The 23644-nt window shown below is 45.6% G+C and overlaps 1 protein-coding gene across 5 annotated transcripts; it reads left to right on the top strand.

Moving 5' to 3' along the window:
* Positions 1–9278: 9278 nt before the first annotated feature.
* On the top strand, positions 9279–21354 carry Wdr13 (WD repeat domain 13). Of its 5 annotated transcripts, XM_035449703.1 has the most exons (10): positions 9279–11073; positions 11574–11618; positions 11739–11979; positions 13194–13303; positions 13423–13553; positions 14111–14448; positions 15188–15368; positions 15460–15601; positions 18467–18585; positions 18952–21354. In XM_035449703.1, the coding sequence occupies exons 1-10, from the start codon at positions 11033–11035 to the stop codon at positions 19134–19136; spliced, it is 1533 nt and encodes a 510-aa protein (XP_035305594.1). In that variant the 5' UTR covers positions 9279–11032; the 3' UTR covers positions 19137–21354. The 5 variants fall into 5 exon arrangements, with proteins under 5 accessions (XP_035305594.1, XP_035305595.1, XP_027289007.1 ...); XM_035449704.1 differs by lacking the exon at positions 11574–11618 and having other exon boundaries at positions 9281–11073; XM_027433206.2 differs by lacking the exon at positions 11574–11618 and having other exon boundaries at positions 9284–11073; positions 14111–14418.
* Positions 21355–23644: the final 2290 nt, after the last annotated feature.

The following is a 23644-nucleotide window of genomic DNA, read 5'->3' as shown; positions in this document are numbered from 1 at the left end:
TCATGACAAGGCATACACAAAATAGCTTATTTTCCATTCCTTAAATGATGGGGGTTGTGGAGGGGTGTGTGTGTGTGTGTGTGTGTGTGTGTGTGTATGTAGAACAACTTTGTCAGGCATAAGGGAAACCTGGTTAGAAGGAAGGATTAAAGAAAATTCAGACTGGATTCATAGCCCTGAGTTCACAGGTGGGCTCTACTTCTGTTCATTTGACTTGTTTCCCATAGCATAGAGTGTTCCACATCTGGGGAGGAATAGCCACTGAATACAGTCACAGAGGTTGTCTTGAGTGAGAAGCCAGTCATGTCCTGTTATATAATTTGGGTGGGGGGGGTCGTCTATCTGTGGCTGCTCAGTTCTGCCTCTAACCTTTAGTGGAGGTTCTAGGGGGGCTGTCTTTGGATCCCATGAGTGTTAATCCTCCATTAGTTCCAGGTAGGATAGAAGAATCAGTTCTATCCATGTTTTCACCTGGCTAATACTGAGCCAAATATCACCAGGTTGCAGACTCCACAACATGTACTCTAAACAGTGCTTCATCCTTGGGGCGTGAAGGCGTCTCCTCGGGTCTCCCCCAACTAACAGGGACAGGCCCCAAGGATCCTTCTTTCTCCTACCCAAATGGTCATGAATTTGCTTTGGCAGGTGGACGAAGACTCAGGAACTTCCCAGAATTCTGCCTCACGCACTGAGCCAGGCCCAGATTATGGGGCATTGTGGCTAACCCCACCAGGTGGGTACTTGGTCTGAGGAAGCATTCCATGCTGGGCCTTTGGGGAAGTAAGGTGGTGGGAGCTGGCAAAACCACTTAGTGTCTTGAAGGTGGGGGGGGGGGGGGAAGGATAGACTCAAGGTCACCTGAGGGAGTATTTCATAGTTAAATATAAAATGACTATAGCTAAATGATTTTTCCTTGTATGTGTGTTTCTATAGCAATTGCTCCACTTTGCAGATAACTGGAGCTGTATTGTAATAATTTAGCTGTGAAAAGTCTGTCTAAGTGCTAATTGTTAAGAGACAAGTCAAATTTGATGGTCAAAGCTCCTTGAGCCCCTAGTGTAAGGGATTGGACCTAGAGCCAAAATAGTCAAAAGCACCTTGGTGCTAGCGTTGCAGGAGTCTGATACCATTTTGGAAACTGAACCCATGACTTGATACATGCTAGGCTAGCAGCATTGCACCTGCTGAACTATATCTCCAGCCTCCAAAAAGTATTTTTAGGCCCCACTTCCTCAATTTTAGCATTTAAAATACAAACTACTTATCTCAATAGGTTGGGGTTTGTTTCCCCTCCCCATACAGCGTTTCTCTGTAGCTTTGAAGCATCTCCTGGTACTCACTCTGTAGGCTAGGCTGGCCTCAAACTCAAAGATGGCCTGCCTCCCAAGTGCTGGGATTAAAGGTGTGCTCCACCACCACCCAGCAAATAGGTTGGGTTTTAAATGGAAAAATGTCTAAAGTGGACCAAGTTCCTTAATAATGCTACCACACCCTCTTGGCCACATTTTGCATTGAAGGCATGTAGAATTGTGTTATCCTGTTTTATAAAAGTAAGTTCTGTGATTACTTAAGGCACATGAAAACATGCCTTAACCTGATTTTGCTTGTTTATCAAAATGAAGCCTCCCTTCTCAGCTGCAATGCTCTCTCTCCCCTAACTCAGCTAAGGTTATCCTGTATTTTCAATTCATGGTTCACCAAGATCTAAAATACACTGCTTCCAAGTGGTAAGACCCGACAAGGGTTTTATAGCCATTAACCAATTAGCAAGATTACAACAATAAGGTTTTTGTTAGTTTGAGACGGGGTTTCTCTGTAACAGCCCCAGCTGTCTTCTAGCTCTGTAGACCAGATTGGCTCTTAATGCTGGTTTTTGAGGAACTGCTTTAGATCCTGTAGATTAGAAGGGTGGGGCTTGCAATTTACCTTGTAAATTTTGGTATACCAAATAAACCTTTCTTAATATACTGGTGGTTTTTTTGGGGGGGGGGAATGATTTTGTTGGAGATTGAATATAACACAATGCCTTGGTATGTGTGAAACCCTTCATTTTACTGATCTTGTACTATAAATGGAAAATAATTGTGAATTTGTGTTTTGGTTTTGTTATTTCAACAGGGTTGGGTTTCTCTGTAGCATTGGTAGCCTGTCCTGGAACTCATTCTATAGATCAGGCTGGCCTCAAACTGGAGAGCCACCTACCTGCCTGTGCCTCCAGAGTGTTGGGATTAAAGGCATGAGCCACTACCTCCCCACAAATTTGTGTTATTTTAACAGTAAAAATTAGCATGTCTATGAAAAACCATTTGATAAAGAATATAATAATGTGCATTGAAATTTGGGCTATAATTTGATTTAAGCTCATTTTGAATTTTTTTTTTTGGAAATTATCACCACCTCAAACCTGCTATAGCAACACAGTATTGGCGATTGGTACTCCTTCACTTGATATAGCCAGGGCTTCATAGCAGCTAGGCTGCTCCATCGACTTGAGATGGGGCTTTATGCAACCCATGCTGGTCTCGTTTTGCTTCTGCTTCCCAGGTGGTGGGATTGTAGGCACATTCCTTTGTTTTGTTTGTTTTGTTTTGTTTTTTAAAGAAGCTATATTTTTTAAGCCAGGCGATAGTGGCTCACACCCTTAGTTCCAGCACTCAGGAGGCAGAGGCAGGTGGATCTCTGAGTTGGAGGCCAGCCTGGTCTACAGAGTGAGTTCTAGGACAGCCTCCCAAAAACTTTCTCTCCCATGCTCAACACTGCCCCCTCCCCCAAGCCACCCCCCATTTTCCCCAAGGATAGTGAGGCCTTCCACAGGGATCATCAAAGTCTGTCACATTATTTGGGGGAGGGCCTAGGCCCTATTTTGTGTATCTGGGCTGCAATAGTATCCCTCCATAGGGAATGGGCTCCCAAAGTCCATTTGTAGTCTAGGGATAAACACTGGCTCCACTGTTAGAGATCCGTTAGATTGCGCTGGCCTCCTAGTTGGCACCTACAAGCACATTCCTTTTCAGAAGCTTGAATCCTTGTTCTGTATACTTACTGCCAAGATGGTGTACATTTAAGGCATAGGGTATAGTTTGGTAAACATAACATACTGAAGATCATTGACATATTTACTGCCTTCATATAATCTGCTTTAAGTGTATGCTGCAGTATTACTATGCTGATGCTGTCTTCAGGACAAAGGACTTCATATTAGGTGTGTATGCTACCCTTGAGCTAATAGCGATCTTTATTTAAAGGTTGGATACTAGCCTTTATTATACTTGGGGTGGGGTCCTTACCTTGGCTATTATAAAGAATTGTAGACCTTTTTTTGATGTATGCCCTTAGTTTCCAAAATGATTATTTTAGTTTAGGCCTGTGTGGTTGGTTCTGCGGGACCAACCCTGGGGCTGAGCCACCTAATGGCATTGTGAGTTAAACTTATGAAAAACAATGCTACTATTGGGGGGCGGGATTGAGACAGGGTTTCTGTGGCTTTGGAGGCTGTCCTGGAACTAGCTCTTGTAGACCAGGCTAGCCTCAAACAAAGAGATCCACCAGCCTCTGCCTCCCAAGTGCTGGGATTAAAGGCCTGTACCGCTGCCACCCAGCTTCCAGTCCCCTGTTTCACGTTCAGAATGGAACATAGCTGAGTGGTGGTGCGTATCTGTACATTCAGATACTAGAGAGATTGAGGCTAGAGGATCATTTGGGATCAGCCTAGGTTATGCAGCAAAATTCTGTCTCAGGTGGGTAGGGGACTGGAGAATACTCTGGCAGAGCACCTGGGTTTACTTCCTAGTGCTCTCTATTTCCAGGAGCTTTTCACACCCTCATCTGAACCTCATAGGCACCAGCCATGCATATGGTCATACATACATACCTACTTGCAAACAAAAGACCATACAGAAGTCTACAAAGTAATTTTTAAAGGGGTTAAATGTCATACTTGTCTCCTTATGGCTGTGACAGATAAGTGTAATGAGAGTTCAAGCTGGCAGTGGTGTTGAACGCCTTGAATCCCAGCATAGGGGGGTATGTGTGCAAAGCAGACAGATCCCTGAATTCAAGGCCAGCCAGGTCTATGAAGAATCCCTGTCTAAGGGTTTATTAGGCTGTGAGGATAAATGGGCGGGGCCTGTCATAGGAAAACCAAGACTAACACTTAAAAACCTTTGGGATGAACTTAGCATGTGATGAAGGCAGGCCTGTAGTATCCACATTTGAGAGGCTGTGGCAAGTCTAAAGCCAGCCTGATCCACACATCAAGTTCTAAGCCAGCCAATGCTACCTGCTTCCCCCCCCCCCGCAAGACTATGAGATGTAACAAGGGAGAAAAGTCAAAAGCTGTATCCACTTTGGCTATAATGGCTGTGACAGCAAATCCAGGGCACCAGACATACAATCATGGCTTGACTTACTGAGTCCAGGATGTCACCTTTAGCTGACATGCTTACCCACTAATTTAGCAACACTGATGTAACTATGAAGACTCAAGGTTGTGAAAACTTCGGTTTCAGAGACAGGTAGTTTACCCATCAGGAAATGATGATCACTCCCTGCCCACCCCCCAGTTTCTGTAGACCAGGCTGGCCTTGAACTCAGATCCACCTGCCTCATCCCGAGTGCTAGAATTAAAGACATGTGCCACCAACGCCCAGCTAAGTGACACATACTTAATCCCAGCATTTGGGGGGCAAAAGCAGGTGAATCTGAGGCCAGCCTAGTCTACACAGCAAGTTCCAGAAAGCCAGGGCTATACAGAGAAACCTTGTCTCAAACAAAAAGGGAATTCAATATCTCCTTCCAATTGCACCTCAGGCTTTCCTTCAATTAATGTTCTAGTCTGTCCCTGAAGTTAGATTTCAGCACTTCCCCTCTCCCAATGTAGGCCTGTGCTTTTCTCTGCGTTTAAGCTTTGCAGGCAGGAAACGTGAAGATGAATCTGGATTTTGCACCGTCGGAGCCAACGTTGTCATGAAGAACTGTGGCTTACCTGTCTTCAGTAAAACTGTCCTAGGTCCTGTTAAAGTCAGTGGGGCTTTGGCTTTTTCCAAGTGCATCATTGTGACTAGTCATGCATAACCTCCAGGAGCTGCTTCTCGTGACTTGGTACACAAGACTGAGACCCCTCCTCTCCCCTAAACACTCACTGGCTATTAAATCTGCCTTGAGTCAGCTACCAGCTAACTGCCTTCTCATCTGCTTGTTCAGGCTAGTAAGAGCAAGTAAATGGTTTAAAAACCAGAGGCTGGATGGTGGTGACATACTCCTTTAGTCCCAGCACTTGGGAGGCAGAGGCAGGTAGATGTTTGTGGAGGCCAGCCTGGTCTACACAATGAGTTCCAGGATAGCATGGGCCTCATAATAGACGCTATCTCAGAAAAATTAGTAAATACAAAATAGAAATTGAAAAGGGGTGGGTGGGTGAGTGCTTGAGTGCCTGCAGTGGCCAGAAGAGGGAATCAGATCCCCTGGAGCTGGGGTCTAAGCAGTTAGGAGTTGCCTGACATCGTCCTAGGAGCTGAATTTGGGTCTACTAGAAAAGCAGCAAACCTATTCTTAAATGCTGAGCCATCTCTCTAACCCCGGAAAAACTGAAAATTGCAGGTGGCTGTAGTTCTAATATGACCTCTGCACCTGAAATGCCTTGACAAATGTGTCCAGTAAGTCTTATTAATAGCAATGGTAGGGGCTGGAGATAGTGCTCACACGTTAAGAGCACTGACTGTTCTTCCAGAGGTCCTGAGTTCAATTCCCAGCAACCACATGGTGGCTCACAACCATCTGTTATGAGATCTGGTGTGCAGATAGATGTACATGGAAGCAGAATGTTGTACTCATAATAAAAAAGCAACGGTAGGGGCTGGAGAGATGGCTCAGAGGTGAACAGCACTGACTGCTCTTCCAGAGGTACTGAGTTCAATTCCCAGCAACCACATGGTGGCTTACAACCATCCGTTATGAGATCTGGTTCCCTCTTCTGGTGTGCAGATATACATGGGAGCAGAATGTTGTATACATAATAAAATCTGTTTTAAAAAGTGCATTAAAAAAGCAACTGTAAATGTAAATATAGGACATGAAACTGAAAGGGGACCATGAGAAGGGGAAAGAATTGCTAGTGAAGAAAAGGGGGTTACCAGGGGAAGGAAGGGTGCAAGAAGAAGCAGGAGTTGGGGAGAAGCCAAAAGAGGTGAATTAAGAAAAATTGTATTTTATGGGCTGGAGAGATGGCTCAGAGGTTAAGAGCACTGACTGCTCTTTCAGAGGTCCTCAGTTCAATTCCCAGCAACCACATGGTGGCTCACAACCACATTGAATGAGATCTGGTGCCCTCTGCTGGCCCGCAGGCAGAAGACTATACATAATAAATCTTTTTTTTAAAAAAAAAAGAAAAATTGTATTTTTAAAGTTATTGTGAGTGCCATGTGTGTGCAGATGCCCTTGGAGACCAGAAGTAGGCAGTGGATCCTTTGGAACTGGAGTTATGGGCAGTTTCGGGCCACATGATGAGGTGCTGGGATCTGAACTCAGGTCCTGTACAAGAGCAGCAGTACTCTTAACCACTGAGCCAGGCTGGAGATATGGCTCAGTGGTTAAGAGCACTGACTGTTCTTCCAGAGGTCTTGAGTTCAATTCCTGGCAACCCCATGGTGGCCCACAACCACCTTGAATGAGATCTGGTGCCCTCTGCTGGCCTGCAGGTGGAAGACTATATACATAATAAAATCTTTAAAAAAAAAAAAAAAAAAAAAACACTGAGCCATCTACCCAGTCCCCAAGAAACAGATATATTTGAAAATACTAAGATAAAACTTAATATATTGTATGCTTTCTTGATTTTTCAAGACAGAGTTTCTCTGTGTAACTTTGGAGTCTATCCTGGTACTGCTCTGTAGACCAAGCTGGCCTTGAACTCAGATCTGCCTCCAGAGTGCTGGGATTAAAGGTGTGAGCCACCAACACCCAGCCTGTATGGCAATTTTTTAATTAAAATTAATAACAAGCTTGCTGCACATGTCAATCCCAGCTCCCTCCTCCACCCCATCCCCCTCTGCTCCCCAGGGAGGGTGAGGCCCTATATGGGGGGATCTCCAAAGTCTGTCATATCATCCTGTGTATGCTAATTTTTTAAAGTAAAATTTTTAGCTAGGTGGTGGTGCCACGCACCTTTGATCCCAGAACTTGGGAGGCAATGCCAAGCAAATCTCTTGAGTTCAAGGCCAGCCTGGTGTACAATGAGAGTTCCAGAACACCCAAAGGTGTTATACACAGAGAAACCCTGTCTCAAGCTCCCACCAATAGTAAAAGTTTTAAATTAGCCTAACTAACCATGAAAAATTATCAAAATTTAGCCAAAGCTTTACACGTATTGGCCCATCTAACCCACATACCTGTGAGACAGGTATTTTCAGATGGAGAGTCTGAGTCACAAACAGGTTGTATCCCTTGCCTGAGATCAGCAGAGCCTCCTTTAATGGGCAGGTTATACTAACTTTTGAAAACTTGTACTGCTTCTTGAAATAGCAAATGTTCACATAAAAGCTAGCACAAAACCTTTTTGTTAATGACTAATTCACACTGACTCCTGTCATTAGATTGTGGTATCTAATCTGGACCTTCCTTAAAGACATTCTCACCAAGAGAAGGGCCAATAAGATAGCCCTGTAAGAAAGGCTTTTACTGCCAAAGTTGAGGACATAAGCTTGATCCCTGGATCTCTGAACTGACAACTATGTGTCACCCAGTGACTTCCATACAAGCATTGTGGTATGAGTGTCCCCTCCCAAATTAGTATAGTGAAATTTTAAAACCTTGATCATAGCATTCTTTATGATAAAGAATATGAAAATATAGTGTGGATCACAGACAGTTAAACAGAATGTCACCATTTAATTCTCAGGTGCTTTATATTTTTTCATCTATAAACTAGGTTTGTTAACAGGATTCGCAACATTGCAATTAACATTTAACTGGCTGGACATGGTGATGAATAGTGTAATCCTGACTACTTGGAAAGATGACAAGGTCCAGGCAAGCCTGGGAAATTTAGCAAGAATTCAAGGCCACCCTCAGCTACATATCCAGTTGAAGGCCAGCCAGGACTACTTTTTGTTTTGTTGGTTATTTTATTTGCAACAGAGTTTCTCTGTAGCCTTGACTGTCCTGAAACTCCCTCTGTAGAACAGGCTGGCCATGAACACTCTGCCTGCCTCTGCTTCCCCAGTACTGGGATTAAAGGTTTGAGCCACCACTGACCAACTTAAAATAATGTCAGTCCTTTTATTTATTATTGACTTTTTGAGACTATCTCAAACAAAAATTAATACAGTACTGGGCTGGGCGTTGGTGGTGCACAGTCTTAATCCCAGCACTTGGGAAGCAAAGGCAGGCAGATCTCTGGGCTTCTACAGAGTGAGTTCCAGGACAGGCAGGGCTGTTACACAGAGAAACCCAGTCTCGAAAAACAAAAAAACAAAGGCCTGGAAGCCAGTTGTGATGACCCAATCCCTGGGAAGTGGAGACAGAAGGGCCTTTTCAAGGTTATCCTCAGCTACATAATGAGTTGGAGGCCAGCCTGGGTTACCAAAAGTTACTTGCCTAGCATGTCTGAAGCCCTGGATCATATTCCCTGTTGCATAAAAATATTAATCATGTAAGCTACTTAAACAGTGTCTAGCATTTTGTCTAATGAATAATTACAGTCTTGTTAAATCTGTTTCTTTGTGCTAAGAAACATAGTTTATTCTTTTTTATTTATTTTTATTTTATGTGCTGCATTGGTGTTTTGTCTGTATGTGTGAGGATGCCAGATGCCCTGGAACTAGAGTTAAACAGACAGTTGTGAGCTGCCATGTGGGTGCTGGGGATTGAACCTGGATCCTCTAGAAGAACAGCCAGTGCTCTTAACTGCTGAGCCATCTCTCCAGCCCCTATAGTTTATTCTTTAGCAGTTATATTACAGAGGACATTTTACAACACTGATAGATACAGTGACAAAGGAGATACGTCAATAGGATTCACCTATTTTTATTCCTCACTTCAAGCAATCAAAAAACATTACTTAGTTGATGGTTAGGTATTTTTTAAGATTTATTTATTTAGTATACAGTGTTCTGCCTACATGCATACCTGCAAGCCAGAGAGAGCACCAGATCTCATTATAGATGGTTGTGAGCCACCATGTGGTTGCTGGGAATTGAACTCAGGACCTCTGGAAGAGCAGGCAGTGCTCTTATCCTCTGAGCCATCTCTCCAGCCCGATGGTTAGTTTTTTGTCAGTTTGACACAAGTCATTTGGAAAGAGGGAACCTCAATTAAGAAGATGCTTCCATCAGATTCGCCTGTAGGGATGTCTGTAGGGCAATTTCTTGATGGTTGGTGTGAGCAGTGCCACCTGTGGGCAAGTGAACCTGAGCTGTATGAAGAAACTGGCTACAGCAAGCCTTGGGGAGCAAGCCAGTAGGCAATGTTCCTCCATGATCTCAGCTTCAGTTCCTGGCTTGAGATTTGTAAGGTGAAATAAACCCTTTGCTCCCTCAGGTTGCTTTTGGTTAGTGTTTTATCATAGCAATAGAATGCTGAACTAAGTTGATTGTATTTATTGTGAAAGTCAGTTTTGAAATTGGGTCAGCTGATGTGAAGGTACAGTAGGAAACTATATAACGCCCTGAGTTTCTTTGCTTGTTTGCTTGCTTTTAAGAAAATTATTTGTCAGGGGATGCATGCCACAGCACACCTGTGGAGGTCAGAAGACAACTCTAGGGCCTGGGTTGTCTCTTTCCTGGGATCTACCTATTTAACAACAAAAGCTTGTGCAACAAACACTACCCAGTGAACCATCTCCATCCTCACTATGTAGCCAAGGGTAGCCTGGAATTGACTATGTAGGTCAGGCTGGATTCAAACTCATGATCCTCCTGCCACTGTCTCCCCCCACCTCCCCCCTTTATAGGATTACTATTATGCTAGACTTACATCTTGAATTTCAGCCTTGTAGATTCTGTATATCTTTATGACCCAGAGATGAATATTTGAGATACAGGTTCTAGTTTAAAGTGAATAACAATTGGGATCGTGAGTCAAACCCCCAAAGCTTGTTTTTCCTAATTACATCTTGTTATTTAAAACACTCAAGTCTCAAGTTTCCTAGAGGCAACCATCCAAGTCCAGTTACTCCCAGTAAACACACACATGGATTCTTCTCATCCCATAGGTATCCAGAGAGAATATCCTAGGAGTCAGTCTCTGCATAGGCTTTATTCAGGTTTTGCCTGGCCAAATTTGTGCTGCTGAGAAGCAACCTAAACCACTTTCACAAGAAAGGCATTATTTCTGATTTTTAGCAGGTGGTTGACATACTCACTCTGTCTCTCTGACGCCAGTACTTTATCCCTGTGTATACAAAAGGTGTCAAGGGGGAAAGTAATAGAACTCAAGGGGTGGAGCCTCTGCCCTTGTAAGGGAAACTACAATCCTTTAATGCGCCTGCGAGGCTCCCACGCCCTGGGAAAGGTTCCTATCGATTTGCTCTGTGCTCCGCAGTTCTTTCTGGTTGCAGGCAGCCATCTTGCCTGGAGCTTGAGACAGGGAGCAGAGAAGGAACCGGTGCCACCGGGCTCAGGGCCGCCCTGGGGGCCTCAAGAACCAGGGGCAGCCCCGGAGGTGGTCCTGAGTCCTGGGCTATGCTCTAGGACCAGAATAGGAGAGGCATAGGGCTTGATGGGTGGGGAATGTCAAACAAGACTTGCTAGGTGGGGGAGGGGCGTTGCTAAGGCAACTGGGGAGGGCGGGGTCATGTCTGAATTGCTGCTGTGAGTCACCGGAGCACTGCCCAGGAAAGGCAGGGCTGGGGTGATGATCATGCTAGCGACCCAGTGGGATTTCGCGACATCACCTGTGTGGAGGGACTTCGTGTCTATGACAACTGTCACCTGGTGGAAGGGGCGGAACTAGATTTCCTCTGCCTGGGACGCCGGCGTTCCAAGCCCTTGCCCTGCAGGTTCCCGCAGGCAGACGCGCTATAGAAGGAAGCCAGGGAATGGCCGCGGTGTGGCAGCAAGTCTTAGCAGTGGACGCGAGGTGAGGCGTGGGGTTGGAGCCCATGGGAGCGGAACTTACTGTGGTGCATGAGCAATGGCGATAAGTGAGGCTGGGCGGAGAACTTGGCTGGTACGGCTGCGTGAGCATGCGCAGTTTCCTTGGTGTGGGATATTCCCGCGGCGAAGTGGCCCGGCCAGAGAAGTTGCTAAAGAGCATGCTTGGAAAATGCGGTTAGATATAGACATGCGCAAAGAGAATGTCTTCGGGTGGGTAGTGGAAGTCAAGCCGGTGACTTCCTATCTAGCTCCTTATTGCCTATCCTCTTCCCCAACTTTTCTTGATACCACTACCCTATTATTACCCAATTGCTACCCTATACTAACCTCTATCATTCCCTGACCCTAACATCCATTGCCAATCTGATGTTTGTCGTCATGCTAGACTGATAATATAGTTGACCCAGACTGACCCCAACAGAACTACCAATTGACTATATTGTATCCAGACTGACCTTTTCATCATACCTGTTATTAATGCAGAATTACCCCCACTACAGTGCCAGGAGGAATCCCCCTTTACCACTGGTAATCACTCTTAACCATCCCAATCACTGCCAAATACCTCATTGCACTACCCTATGCCTAGAGCTGATTTATTCCCTCTGTCCTGTGCCTGCTGCCTGCCCTGCCTCCTGAACCCCACAGGTACAACGCCTACCGCACACCAACGTTTCCACAGTTTCGGACCCAGTATATTCGCCGGCGCAGCCAGCTGCTTCGGGAGAATGCCAAGGCTGGGCACCCCCCAGCACTGCGTCGGCAGTACCTGAGGCTACGAGGCCAGCTATTGGGTCAGCGCTACGGGCCACTGTCTGAGCCAGGAAGTGCTCGTGCCTATAGCAACAGCATTGTCCGAAGCAGCCGCACTACACTTGACCGAATGGAGGTGAGCACCTGGCTGTACCACCTGCCATGTATCTCCCCTACCTCCTCAGTCACCACAGTCTTGTCAAACACAGATGACTTACAAAAGTACTGTTCCAGTGTCAGTAGAAGCCAAAAACGTAATATAGCAACTAAGGCAGTAAGCATGATAAACAGGCAGTGAATTAGATAAATAGAGCAAGTCAGATTAATGAGATGATAATTACCATGGTATAGTAGGAAATGCTCCAACAGTAACATAAAATGGACTTAGGAGAAAAAAAGGAATGAGAGTTTGTTGCGGGGATGTAGTTCAGTAATAGAGTACTTGCATAGTATGCGTGAGGCTGATAGTTCTAATCTCAACATACAACATAGCAAAGAAGAATGAAAAGTCACTACTAGGAGTCAAGATCATGGTGGGGAAACCCACAGAAACTGCTGACCTGAGCTAGTGAGAGATCACTGACTCAGGTCTGACAAATGGGAAACCTGCATAAGACCAAACTAGAATCCCCTAATATAGGTGGCAGTGGTGCTGTTGGGACAATATATGAGGCCACTGGCAGTAGGTCCAAGGCCTAACACTAATGAACAAACTGACTTAGTGGAACCCATTCTATATGGAAAGACACCATGCCCAGCCTAGACACAGGGGTGTGGGGGGTGGAGAGGGGCCTTGGTCCTGCCTCAAGGAGATGATGGGACAGACTTAGTAGACTTCCTAGGGGAGCCTTACCTCTCTGAGGAGCAGATGGGAGGAGGGGGAGTGGGATTGGAATGTAAAAAAATAATAAAAAAATGTCCATTTAAACATAAAAAGAAAAGTCACTACTTTGAGCTAAAGAAGGAAGCTATGTTTCATAGGGAAGACTCTTGAGGTGACAATGAAACCTGGCTGAAGTGAGAGGCTGATTTGAGTGCTTTTCTGGGGTGAAAGTAGTTATTCTTTGTGAGGAAAACATGTTTGTACTAAGGATATATTGAGCAGGACAAGGACAGAAACAGAGGCACTCGTGAAGAAACTACTGAGGCCGTGCAAGTGAGCAGTAATAGTGGTGGCAGGTGCCATGTTGGTGAAAAGGGATTGGGTCTGCTCATATTTTGGAAGGCTTCAGACTTCAGTGGTTCTCTATGTAGCCAAGGCAGGCCTTGAGCTCAGTGATCATCCTGCCTCAGTTTCCCAAGTGCTGGAGTTAGAGGCATGCACCATCCCTGACTCTCTCTTGTTTGCAGGACTTTGAAGATGATCCTCGAGCCCTGGGGGCAAGAGGACACCGCCGTTCTGTCAGCCGAGGCTCCTACCAGCTGCAGGCACAAATGAACCGTGCAGTCTATGAGGACAGGTACATACCAGAAGCAGGCAGGGGGTGGAGGTGCACCAGGAGGAGAGGGGCCCTGGGATATGGCAGTCTGAACACCCACACCTACCTCCTATCACCCCCTACTTCCTGTTGGGGCTCAGGCCTCCCGGCAGTGTGGTACCCACATCGGTGGCAGAGGCAAGTCGGGCCATGGCCGGGGACACATCGCTGAGTGAAAACTATGCCTTTGCAGGCATGTACCATGTTTTTGATCAGCACGTGGATGAGGCAGGTAAGCTAATGGGTGGTGGGACCCATCACCAAACATTTGTTCAAACAACTACCCAAGGCATTGATTTTTTTTCCAGTGCAAGGTCTCTGGCACCATACTTCAGCAGGAGAAATTACCATTCATAAAACCGTTAGCAAATGCAAAAGCCCTCTGCAAAGTGGTCTGCAAAGTTTTTGTTACTTTAGGTACTGTGAAGAGCCACAGAAACTCAAGAGAGCCCTTTTTAGCAGGCTGCCTGAGTTCATGAGTCACTCGGAAGAGTTCAAAGCCTTTGCTGATGATAACTTCCTTGCAGAGGGCATAGTAGGCCATGCTGTGTGAAGGGTTTTATAAACTCCCAAGAGCTTGATTATTGTACTCAGTAATACATTACAAGCTTTTTTGCATTGCAGAAGACCTTTGTAGTCCTCAAAGTGCCTGCTAGATTTAGAGAGCATGTTGGCAGTGAGCCTACTAAGGTTTACTTTGTCAGCCAAGGAAAGCCCTTTGTTGAGGCTACCATTTCTTGTGCTCGGTGAATGTGTTGACTCCCATAAATGGCTCCTTGGCATTTGCAGTCCCAAGGGTGCGCTTCGCCAATGACGACCGGCACCGCCTGGCCTGCTGCTCATTGGACGGCAGCATCTCCCTGTGCCAGCTGGTGCCTGCCCCACCCACTGTGCTTCATGTGCTACGAGGCCACACGCGTGGCGTCTCCGACTTCGCCTGGTCCCTCTCCAATGACATCCTCGTGTCCACCTCCCTCGATGCCACCATGCGTATCTGGGCCTCCGAGGACGGCCGCTGCATCCGTGAGATCCCTGACCCTGATGGCGCTGAACTGCTGTGCTGCACCTTCCAGCCCGTCAACAACAACCTCACTGTGGTCAGGCTCCAGGACACCTGCTCACCAAGGGCGGGCATGCTGGGTCTGGAGGGCTGTCTTGGGGTACCAGAGTATAAGGTTTAATACCCCCAAGTCCTATCACAGCAGTCCTGTGGTCAGACTCAAAGGGAAACAGATCAACAAAAAGCACAGTTCACGGTCTGGGATGGCCTTGCTCTCTCTGGTAGACTTCTGGGCTGGGCTGGGCTGGGCTGGGGTCATGGCCCTGGGATTCCTCTGGCCCCATCAACCACAGTCTTACGGTTTTCTGTCTACAGAGGCTGCTGCTAGAGAGCAGATGATGAGGCTGAAAGCTCGTCTAGTCTATCAGTGGCAGCCCCACTGTGGTCAGACTCCAGGACAGACTGGTCAGAGGGCAGAGGAAGGACATGGAAAATCTGGCATGGCCTGGGGGTAGGGAGTTGAAATATAGGGGAACAACAGGCCATGAGTGAGCTAAGGCTTGGGGCTCTGTCTCATTTCAATGGTAGCAGCTCATGGGCTTCAAGAGGGGGCAGTCCAGAGTGCGAGGGAAAGATGTAAGGGTATCATAAGCCCAAGTTGTCAGATTGGCCAAGGGGCAGCATTTTGGCTCTGAGACTGCCTTAGTCTGGTGAGCAACTAGCCTATCATGAGCCTATGGATGGGATAGGTAGGGAGTAGAAAATATGCCTGGGCCACTTTCCCTTGTACCAGCACAGTCCTACTGTGTTAAAGACAAGGAAGGGCTCTATGGGTTGGAATGATGGTGTATGTGTTCCACCCACAGGTGGGGAATGCCAAGAACAACGTGCATGTCATGAACATCTCCACAGGCAAGAAAGTGAAGGGTGGCTCCAGCAAGCTGACAGGCCGTGTCCTTGCCCTGTCTTTTGATGCCCCTGGCCGGCTTCTCTGGGCAGGTGATGACCGTGGCAGCATCTTCTCCTTTCTCTTTGACATGGCCACAGGTAGGCAGGCCACAGACCTATGTTTAGGTAACCTCTTTTTTATTGACCCAGGACTCAATCCTTGTCCTCACCTTTGCCTCCACTAATTCAGGGAAACTGACCAAAGCCAAGCGACTAGTAGTACATGAGGGCAGCCCTATAACCAGCATCTCCGCCCGGTCCTGGGTCAGCCGTGAAGCACGGGACCCTTCACTGCTCATCAATGCCTGCCTCAACAAACTGCTGCTCTACAGGTGGGTTCCTCCCCCATTGGGGCCATCTGGGCATGGAGGGCCCATCCTTTCCTTCAGAGTGGAACAAGACCTGTCCACATCACATTAATTGCACCAAGGATGGAGGTCTGACCTCATAACATGATGGTAGGGTTGCGGATGTAGCTTAGTGGCAGAGTGCTTGTCTAGCAAGTACAAAGCCCTGGGTTCTGTCTCCAGAAATACACACACACTACATAGCATGGTGATACATGGCCTACAATGTACACAATGTACAACATGATGATATCAGTAGCAACATAAATAGGAATAGTAGTAATGAGTCCCTACATGAACATTGTTATGGCCAGGCCCAGTTCCAAGCATTTCATACATACTACCTTATTTAATCCTCACAACAGCCTGGGAAGTAGATACTGTTATTTGTCTCCATTGGATAGTCAAGCAAACTAAGACAAAATACACAAAGGGCTGAACTGGAGAGATGGCTCAGAGGTTAAGAGCACTGGCTGCTCCTCCAGAGGTTCTGAATTCAATTCCCAGCAACCACATGGTGGCTCACAACCATCTGAAATGAGACCTGGTACCTTCTTCTGGCCTTCAAGGATACAAGCAGACAGAACACTGTATACATAACAAATAAATAAATCTTTAAAAAAATACACAAAGGGCTGAGAAGGTAGCTCAGTGGTATAATGCTTGCCTAGCATGTATGAAGCTGTGGATTCCACTCCCAATACTGTAATTAAAGGAAAAATACCAGCCAGTGTTTCCCTTTCTTTGTTTTGAATTTTTCATTTATTTATTTCTTTCTCTGTATATGTGCACATGCGTGTGTGTACACACACACATGTGCGTGCCAGTATAATGAGTGCTTACATATAGAGGTGAAGGGAGAACTTGTGGAAATCTATTCTGTCCTTCCATGCAGGTTCCAGGAATCAAACTCAAGTTGTCAGACCTGGCAGCAAATGTCTTTACCCACTTGAGTCATCTCTCCAGTTCCCTTTCTTTTACTTTATTTGGTTCTGGGAATTAAACCCAGAACCTTGTACATGCTAATAACACTCTACCACTGAGATTCAACCACAGCCGATATTATTTTGTTCTTTTGATTTGGGGGACAGAATTCATTCTTCCCACCCATCTCTGTCATGTTACAATTCTCTAGCTAGGGTGCAAAACCTAATGACCAGACTCACTTCAAAAAATTAGGCTTTTTAAAGCCAGATGTAAGCTCATGCCCTACTGGGCATGGTGGCTCATAACTTTAATCCCAGCACTCATGAGGTAGAGATAGGGGGATCTCTGAGTTCAAGGCTGGCCTGGTCTACAAGGAGAGTTCCAGGACAGGCAGCGCTGTTACACAGAGAAATCCTGTCTCTGCAGGGAAAAAATTCATGCCCTAAATCATGGCACTTGGGTGGTAGAGGGAAGCTGAGCTCTATGAATTCAAGGCTAGCCTGATCTACATAGCAAGTTCCAGGCCAGCCAGAACCATACAGTAAGAATGTATCTTTTTAAAAATGTGTTATTATTATTATTAAATTAGTAATAAGCTTGCTTCACATGTCAATCCCAGCTCCCTCTCCCTCCCCTCCTCCCCCATCCCCGCCCACCCCCCCAAGCCCCCACCCCATACCCCCTCTGCGCCTAAGGGAGGGTGAGTCTCTCCATGGAGATCTCCAAAGTCTGTCATATCACCCTAGGCCCTCCCCCATGTGTCCAGACTGAGAGAGCATCCCAAAGTCCATTCGTATGCCAGGGATAGATACTGGTCTACTACCCGAGGCCCCATAGATTGCCAAGCCCTCCTCACTGACACCCACAGAACGTATCTTTTTTTTTTAAATATGTAAATGTTGGACGAATGTATTCTTTTTTATTTATTTAACTTTATTATTATGTGCATTGGTGTGAAGGTGTCAGATCTCCTGGAACTGGGGCTAGAGAGAGTTGTGAGCTGCCATGTGGAATTTGAGAATAAAACCCAGGTCTTCTGGAAGAGCAGCCAGTGCTCTTAACCACTGATCCATCTCTCCAGCCCCAAGAATGTATCTTCAAACAAACAAACAACAACAACAAAAACTAAGGGGCTGGGAGATGGTTTAACAGCACTTAAGAGCACTGTTGCTCTTACAGAGGACTCAGGTTCATTTACCAGCACCCACATGGCAGCTCACAGCAGTCTGTAATTCCAGTTCCAGGGGATCCAACACCCTCTTCTGGTCTCCTCTGGTACTATATATACACTCATGATGCACAGACATACATGCAGGCAGAATACCCATACACATAAAAGGAAAATAAATAAATTGAAAAAAATGCTCAGGGTGATAATATACACATATGATGCCAGCACTCTAAGGGCTGAAGCAGAAGGATCTCTTTTTTTTCAGATTTTTTTTTATTTGAATTAGAAACAGGGTTGTTTTACATGACAACCCCAGTTCCCTCTCCCTCCCGTCCTCTCCTACCACTACCCCAACTAAAACCCTACCTATCACATATCCTTTCTGCTCCCCCTGAATGGTGAGGCCTTCCATAGGGTGTCATCAGAGTCTATCATATCCTTTGGGATAGGGCTAGGCCCACCCCCGTGTGTCTTGGCTCAGGGATTATCCTTCTTTGTGGAATGGGCTCCCAAAGTCCACACCTATGCTACTGAACTACTACAGGAGGTCCCATAGATTTGCAGGAGGATCTCTTGAATGCCTGAGTTCAGACTCAGCTTGTACAACATAGCAGGACTCTGTCGCCAAACGAAAAAAAAAATCTGAATTTTCTAAACATTGTAAATATCTCAGACACAGGATTCAAAACATAAACTGGTCATCTCCTGAGGCTGGGATTGTACCCTGACCCTTTCTTTTGCCTTCTCTTCAGAGTGGTGGACAACGAAGGGACGCTGCAACTGAAGAGAAGCTTCCCCATTGAGCAGAGCTCACATCCCGTGCGAAGTATCTTCTGCCCCCTCATGTCCTTTCGCCAGGGGGCCTGTGTGGGTGAGTGCTCAGGAACAGGGGACCTGGGTGACTGGGAAGACGCAGAGACCAGTGCTGCTGCCAGCCTGGCTCCGTCATCATAACACCCTGATGCCATGACTTCCTGAGCCTTGTGGTCTCATGCCTAAACACTTTAAACATGGAGCCACAAAGAGCTTGGGAACTTCATAGCTGAGACACAGACTCCACACTTCCCTAAAACCTTACAAACTACCCACAGAACCAAAACAGGCAGATGAACTCCCATCTAGGGATGGTTCCTTTTAGACTACCCCAAGCTACATTGAGGCCCACACACCATTTCAGGGACTTCCTGCTAGGGTACCACAGTAACCTCCTGATACTCTCTCCCTCTCATCTGGACAGTGACAGGCAGTGAGGATATGTGCGTTCACTTCTTTGATGTGGAGCGGGCGGCCAAGGCTGCTGTCAATAAGCTGCAGGGCCACAGTGCACCTGTGCTTGATGTCAGCTTCAACTGCGACGAGAGCCTGCTGGCCTCCAGTGACGCCAGTGGCATGGTCATCGTCTGGAGACGAGAGCAAAAGTAGGGCTTTGCCAGCCCAGCACTGAGCATTGCTCTCTTCTCTCACTCCAGTCTTGTCTTGTAAATAAAATTTCTGTGGCTGTGTTGAGTGGCATCACCAAGGTCTCCCACAAGGGGGCACTAGGGAGCACTGAGCCCTCCAGTGGAACAGGGACCACTTCCTCAATTGTGCAGTAATGTGTTCCTCCATTCAACAAGTGCTGAGTATCTGCTGTGATGTAGTTGTGCAGTCGGTAGACAGGAATGAGAGCACCAACTGTGTTGTCAGGAACTGTTCTGAAAAAGAGAGATACTGCTGTGGCCTCAACCAACAGAAATTTCTGCCCTTGTGTCCTTGTATCAGAGGGGAGGCAAGCAACGGTAGACAAAGAAGTACAGCCATTCCTTGGAGTATAATTTGCTTTATCTTTTGTCAACTTTTTGACCCTATCGTGCTACAGAACCACACATACACCCAGTCTTGTTTTTCTCCTTTCAGTATGGTGTTGAGTAAACTAACATGAGCTAGTCAACATTTTGTTCTAAAATAGACTTTTCATTAGGTAAGTTTGCCTACCTGTAGAATCATGTCAGTGCTCTGAGCACATTTAAGGTAGGTGGGGCTAAGCTAGGGTGTTTGGTAGGTTAGGGACATGAATGCATTTTCAATATGATAGTTGCAGTTAAGACAGATTGGTTGGGGTATAAGCCTATTTAATCGAGAAGCATCTGTATATAATAGGATAGTTAAAGAGGAGCTGTGTGAAGAAAAACAGAGGGAGGGAAGGAGATGAGGTTGCAGGAATAAGGAGGGGGTGGTAGCTTCTTTTGGCAATGTCACCAGGAAAAGTGTTCCTGAGAGGATGACATTTTAAAGATCTGAATGAAATGAGGGAAGTCATAGTGTGGGGGTAGAAAAGCACCCTCAACAGAAAGAGAGTGACTGAGGGCAGAGGCACTGAGCCTGGGGTGTGACTGACACATGACATGACATGACATAGGTCTTTAGCCCTTCTTGGACCAAGGTAAGGAGTTTGGCCTCTCCTGAATGAAGAGAGGCTGGGGTGTAGGATCAGACAGCAATAGAGAAATTAGGGAGTAATGTTGAGTTCAACCCCAGGGATTTCATCAGATTAGGCTGTAAAACTCCCCAACCTGACACTTATCTATGCATTGAGATGTGGCCCCCAAACAGAGCAGAAGTGTTGAGTTCTTGGAGTTCTAGATTGGCATGCAGGCAGCCATGGACTTGGGCTGAACTACAGATGCTGCTGTGGGGAGGAAGAAATAGAAAATCTATAAGCTTACCTACCCCCATATCCTTCCATGTCCATCCAGGGCTCTGATTTAAGCCCTGGACCAGCTCAGAGACCAAGTACTAATGTTTATTATTGGGTGTCAGCAAGGAAATAAGTTCCAAAATCATTGCCAGTATTTAGAATCATGAAGAAATTTCAGTTTAAAGAATCACCAGGGGCCCTTACAGCTAATCCCACAGATCCATATGCTGCTGCATTTGCATCAGTTGGAACTTCGGCTAGCATCTTGGGATTTCAGTCACCAACCTGGTAGCACGGTGTTGCTGAGGTGTGGAACTAACAGCAGCTCTTTGAGGGAAGAAGCTAATTCCCTGTTTGTTTAATCTTATAACAGTGTGATCACTTGCAGCCAAAAGCGTTTCTGGCTCCATCAGACAGATCTTAAGCAAATGGTTATGAGATAAGGATATCAGTGAGCTGGACTGGTCATGTTGTCCAAATCATGGATGTGTGCCAACATTCCTAATCCAGCTTCAGGGTCAGTGACTTCCTGTGAGGACTGTGACAATAGACCTGAAAGATACAGTGAAGGCTACCAGACACCCAGTAAATGCTAATCTTTAAAGAGACCCTCCCAAGGATAGCAGCTCAGAGCTGTGCAGTGACTCTTTTCTGTTCCAAATAGGTATACGGTTTCAACCAAGGTCTATAGGTAGCAAGATAATTTAGGGAAATACCACTTTTCTCTAACTTCCTTCTTTACTTCACGCTCTTTAATGTTTTCTTTAATGAGTCTGGTTCTAGGATGATTGATGATGAATATTGTTTGCATGATTTTGGGGGTTTCCTCCTTGTAAAATTTTTGAGGTGGCAGAGTGGACAGTCTACTTTAAATTCATCTTGGTGACACTTTTGACTTACAACCTAAAGGAAACTAAACACTGAGCAAGCAAGAAAGAATAAAAACTAATGTTATTGGTCAAACTTGGGCCTCTCTTAATTTGTTTGTCATCACTGTGCCTTTGGTTTGACATCAGAATTCTGTTCATCAATTACATCATCAATGTTGCTTTACTTTCCTCTCAATTTTAGTCCTGGTCTACGCCCTTTGTCTGGTTTTGACCCTGAGTGTTTGCTAACTGCTACGCTATCCAGAGCAACTCAGGGCTGAGCCTAAAGCTGAGCATTTCTTTAATTGTTCCTCTACCAATGTGTACCACTAGTCAAATCTAAAACCTGCGCTTCCACCAACAATTAATTGTCTACCGATCTGACTTTGAACTTGAATATAGACTTCTGTTATCTTTGCTCTGATGATTCTAAATCTTAACCTTATATCTGGAACTCTATTAATTTTACCATCAGTTCCCCTAATGTTAGTACCAATCGCTATACTAACAGTAGATGTCCATGTGATCCAAACTTTAGACCAGGCCTCTGTCAACTATTCTGTCATTACTGTCTTATTGGTCTGGCCTCAGATCTGGGCATTAGTTTCCTTTTGTTTCTAAGGATGGAGCCTGGACCTGCCTGCTAAGCAAAAGCTGTACACACCTGTCCCTGAGCATTTCTTACTGTTTCCTTCACCGATGCCTATCTACTGGGCCCTCAAACTCAAACACTGTTTCATACAGTCTCTCCGTGTACCCAAGCTAGCCTCTAAAACCAATGGCTATCTTCCTGCTTCAGCCTCCCAAGTGCTGGATCACAGGCATGCACCACTAGCCAGATATTTTATATTATATTATTTTTTGTTTCAATTTAAAATAATTTTAGGGGCTGGCGAGATAGCTCAGAGGTTAAGAGCACTGGCTGCTTTTCCAGAGGACCTGGGTTCAATTCCCAGCACCCACATAGCAGCCCACATCTGTCTGTCACTCTAGTTCCAGGGAATCCAACACCTTCATACAGACATACATGCAGGCAAAACACTAATACACATAAAATAAAAATAAATTTTAAAAAATAATAAATGGGGGCTGGAGAGATGACTCAGAGGTTAAGAGCACTGGCTGCTCTTCCAGAGGACCCGAGTTCAATTCCCAGCAACCACATGGTGGCTCACAACCATCTGTAATAAGATCTGGTGTGCAAGCATGCATGCAGATAACTGTATACAAAATAAATAAAGTTTAAAAAATAATAATAAATGGGGCTGGAGAGATGGCTCAGAGGTTAAGTGCACTGGTTGCTGTTCCAGAGGTCCTGAGTTCAATTCCCAGCAACCACATGGTGGCTCAACTACCATCTGTAATGAGATCTGATGCCCTCTTCTGGCATGCAGGGATACGTGCTGGCAGAATACTGTATGCATAGTAAAAAAAAAATAAATCTTTAAAAATAATAAAATGGGGCTAGAGAGATGGCTCACAGGTTAAGAGCATTGGCTGCTCTTCCAGCGGTCCTGAGTTCAATTCCCAGCAACCACATGGTAGCTCATAACCATCCCTGATCCCTCTTCTGGCATCCAAGCATATATGCAGGCAGAACACTGTATATAATAAATAAACAAATAAATAAATAAATAAATAATTTTTGAAGATTTTATTTTTTTATTTATTATGTATACAACATTCTGCTTCCATGTATATCTGCACACCAGAAGAAGGCACCAGATCTCATAACAGATGGTTGTGAGCCACCATGTGGTTGCTGGGAATTGAACTCAGGATCTCTGGAAGAGCAGCCAGTTGCTCTTAACCTCTGAGCCATCTCTCCAGCCCAATAAATAAATATTTTAAAAGGGACGGCTGGGGAGGTAGCTCAGCAGTTAAGAACACTGAGTGTTCTTCCAGAGGACCCGGTTCAAATTCCAGCACCCACATGGCAGTTTAAAAGTGTCTGTAACTCTGGTTCCATGGGATCTGACACATTCATACCAATGCATATAAAATACAAATAAATTCATAATAATAAGTTTTACTTTATGTGTATGGTTGTTTTGCCTGTATATATGTCTGTAAGACACTAATATCTGTGGTGTCCACAAAGGCCAGAAGATGGTGTCAGATCTCCTGGAACTGGAGTTACAGACACATTTGTAGGCCACTGTGTTGGTGCTGGAAACCAAACCTGGATCCTCTGAACCAACAACTAGTGCTCATAGCCACTGAGCCATCTCTCCAGCCTCCAGACACTTTAAATTCTCCTATTGTTGGTGTCCACATGGCCTACTCTGAAACCTGGACCTCTGTTAATGCCTTCACCATCAGGACCTCTACCTTTACTCTTACTTTCAGTTTCCTTAATCCCTTCCTTCAGTGTCATGGTATCC

Source organism: Cricetulus griseus, chromosome X (assembly GCF_003668045.3).
Source record: "Cricetulus griseus strain 17A/GY chromosome X, alternate assembly CriGri-PICRH-1.0, whole genome shotgun sequence".
NCBI classification, from domain to species: Eukaryota; Metazoa; Chordata; class Mammalia; order Rodentia; family Cricetidae; genus Cricetulus; species Cricetulus griseus.
This window is presented reverse-complemented; position numbering and strand designations above follow the sequence as displayed.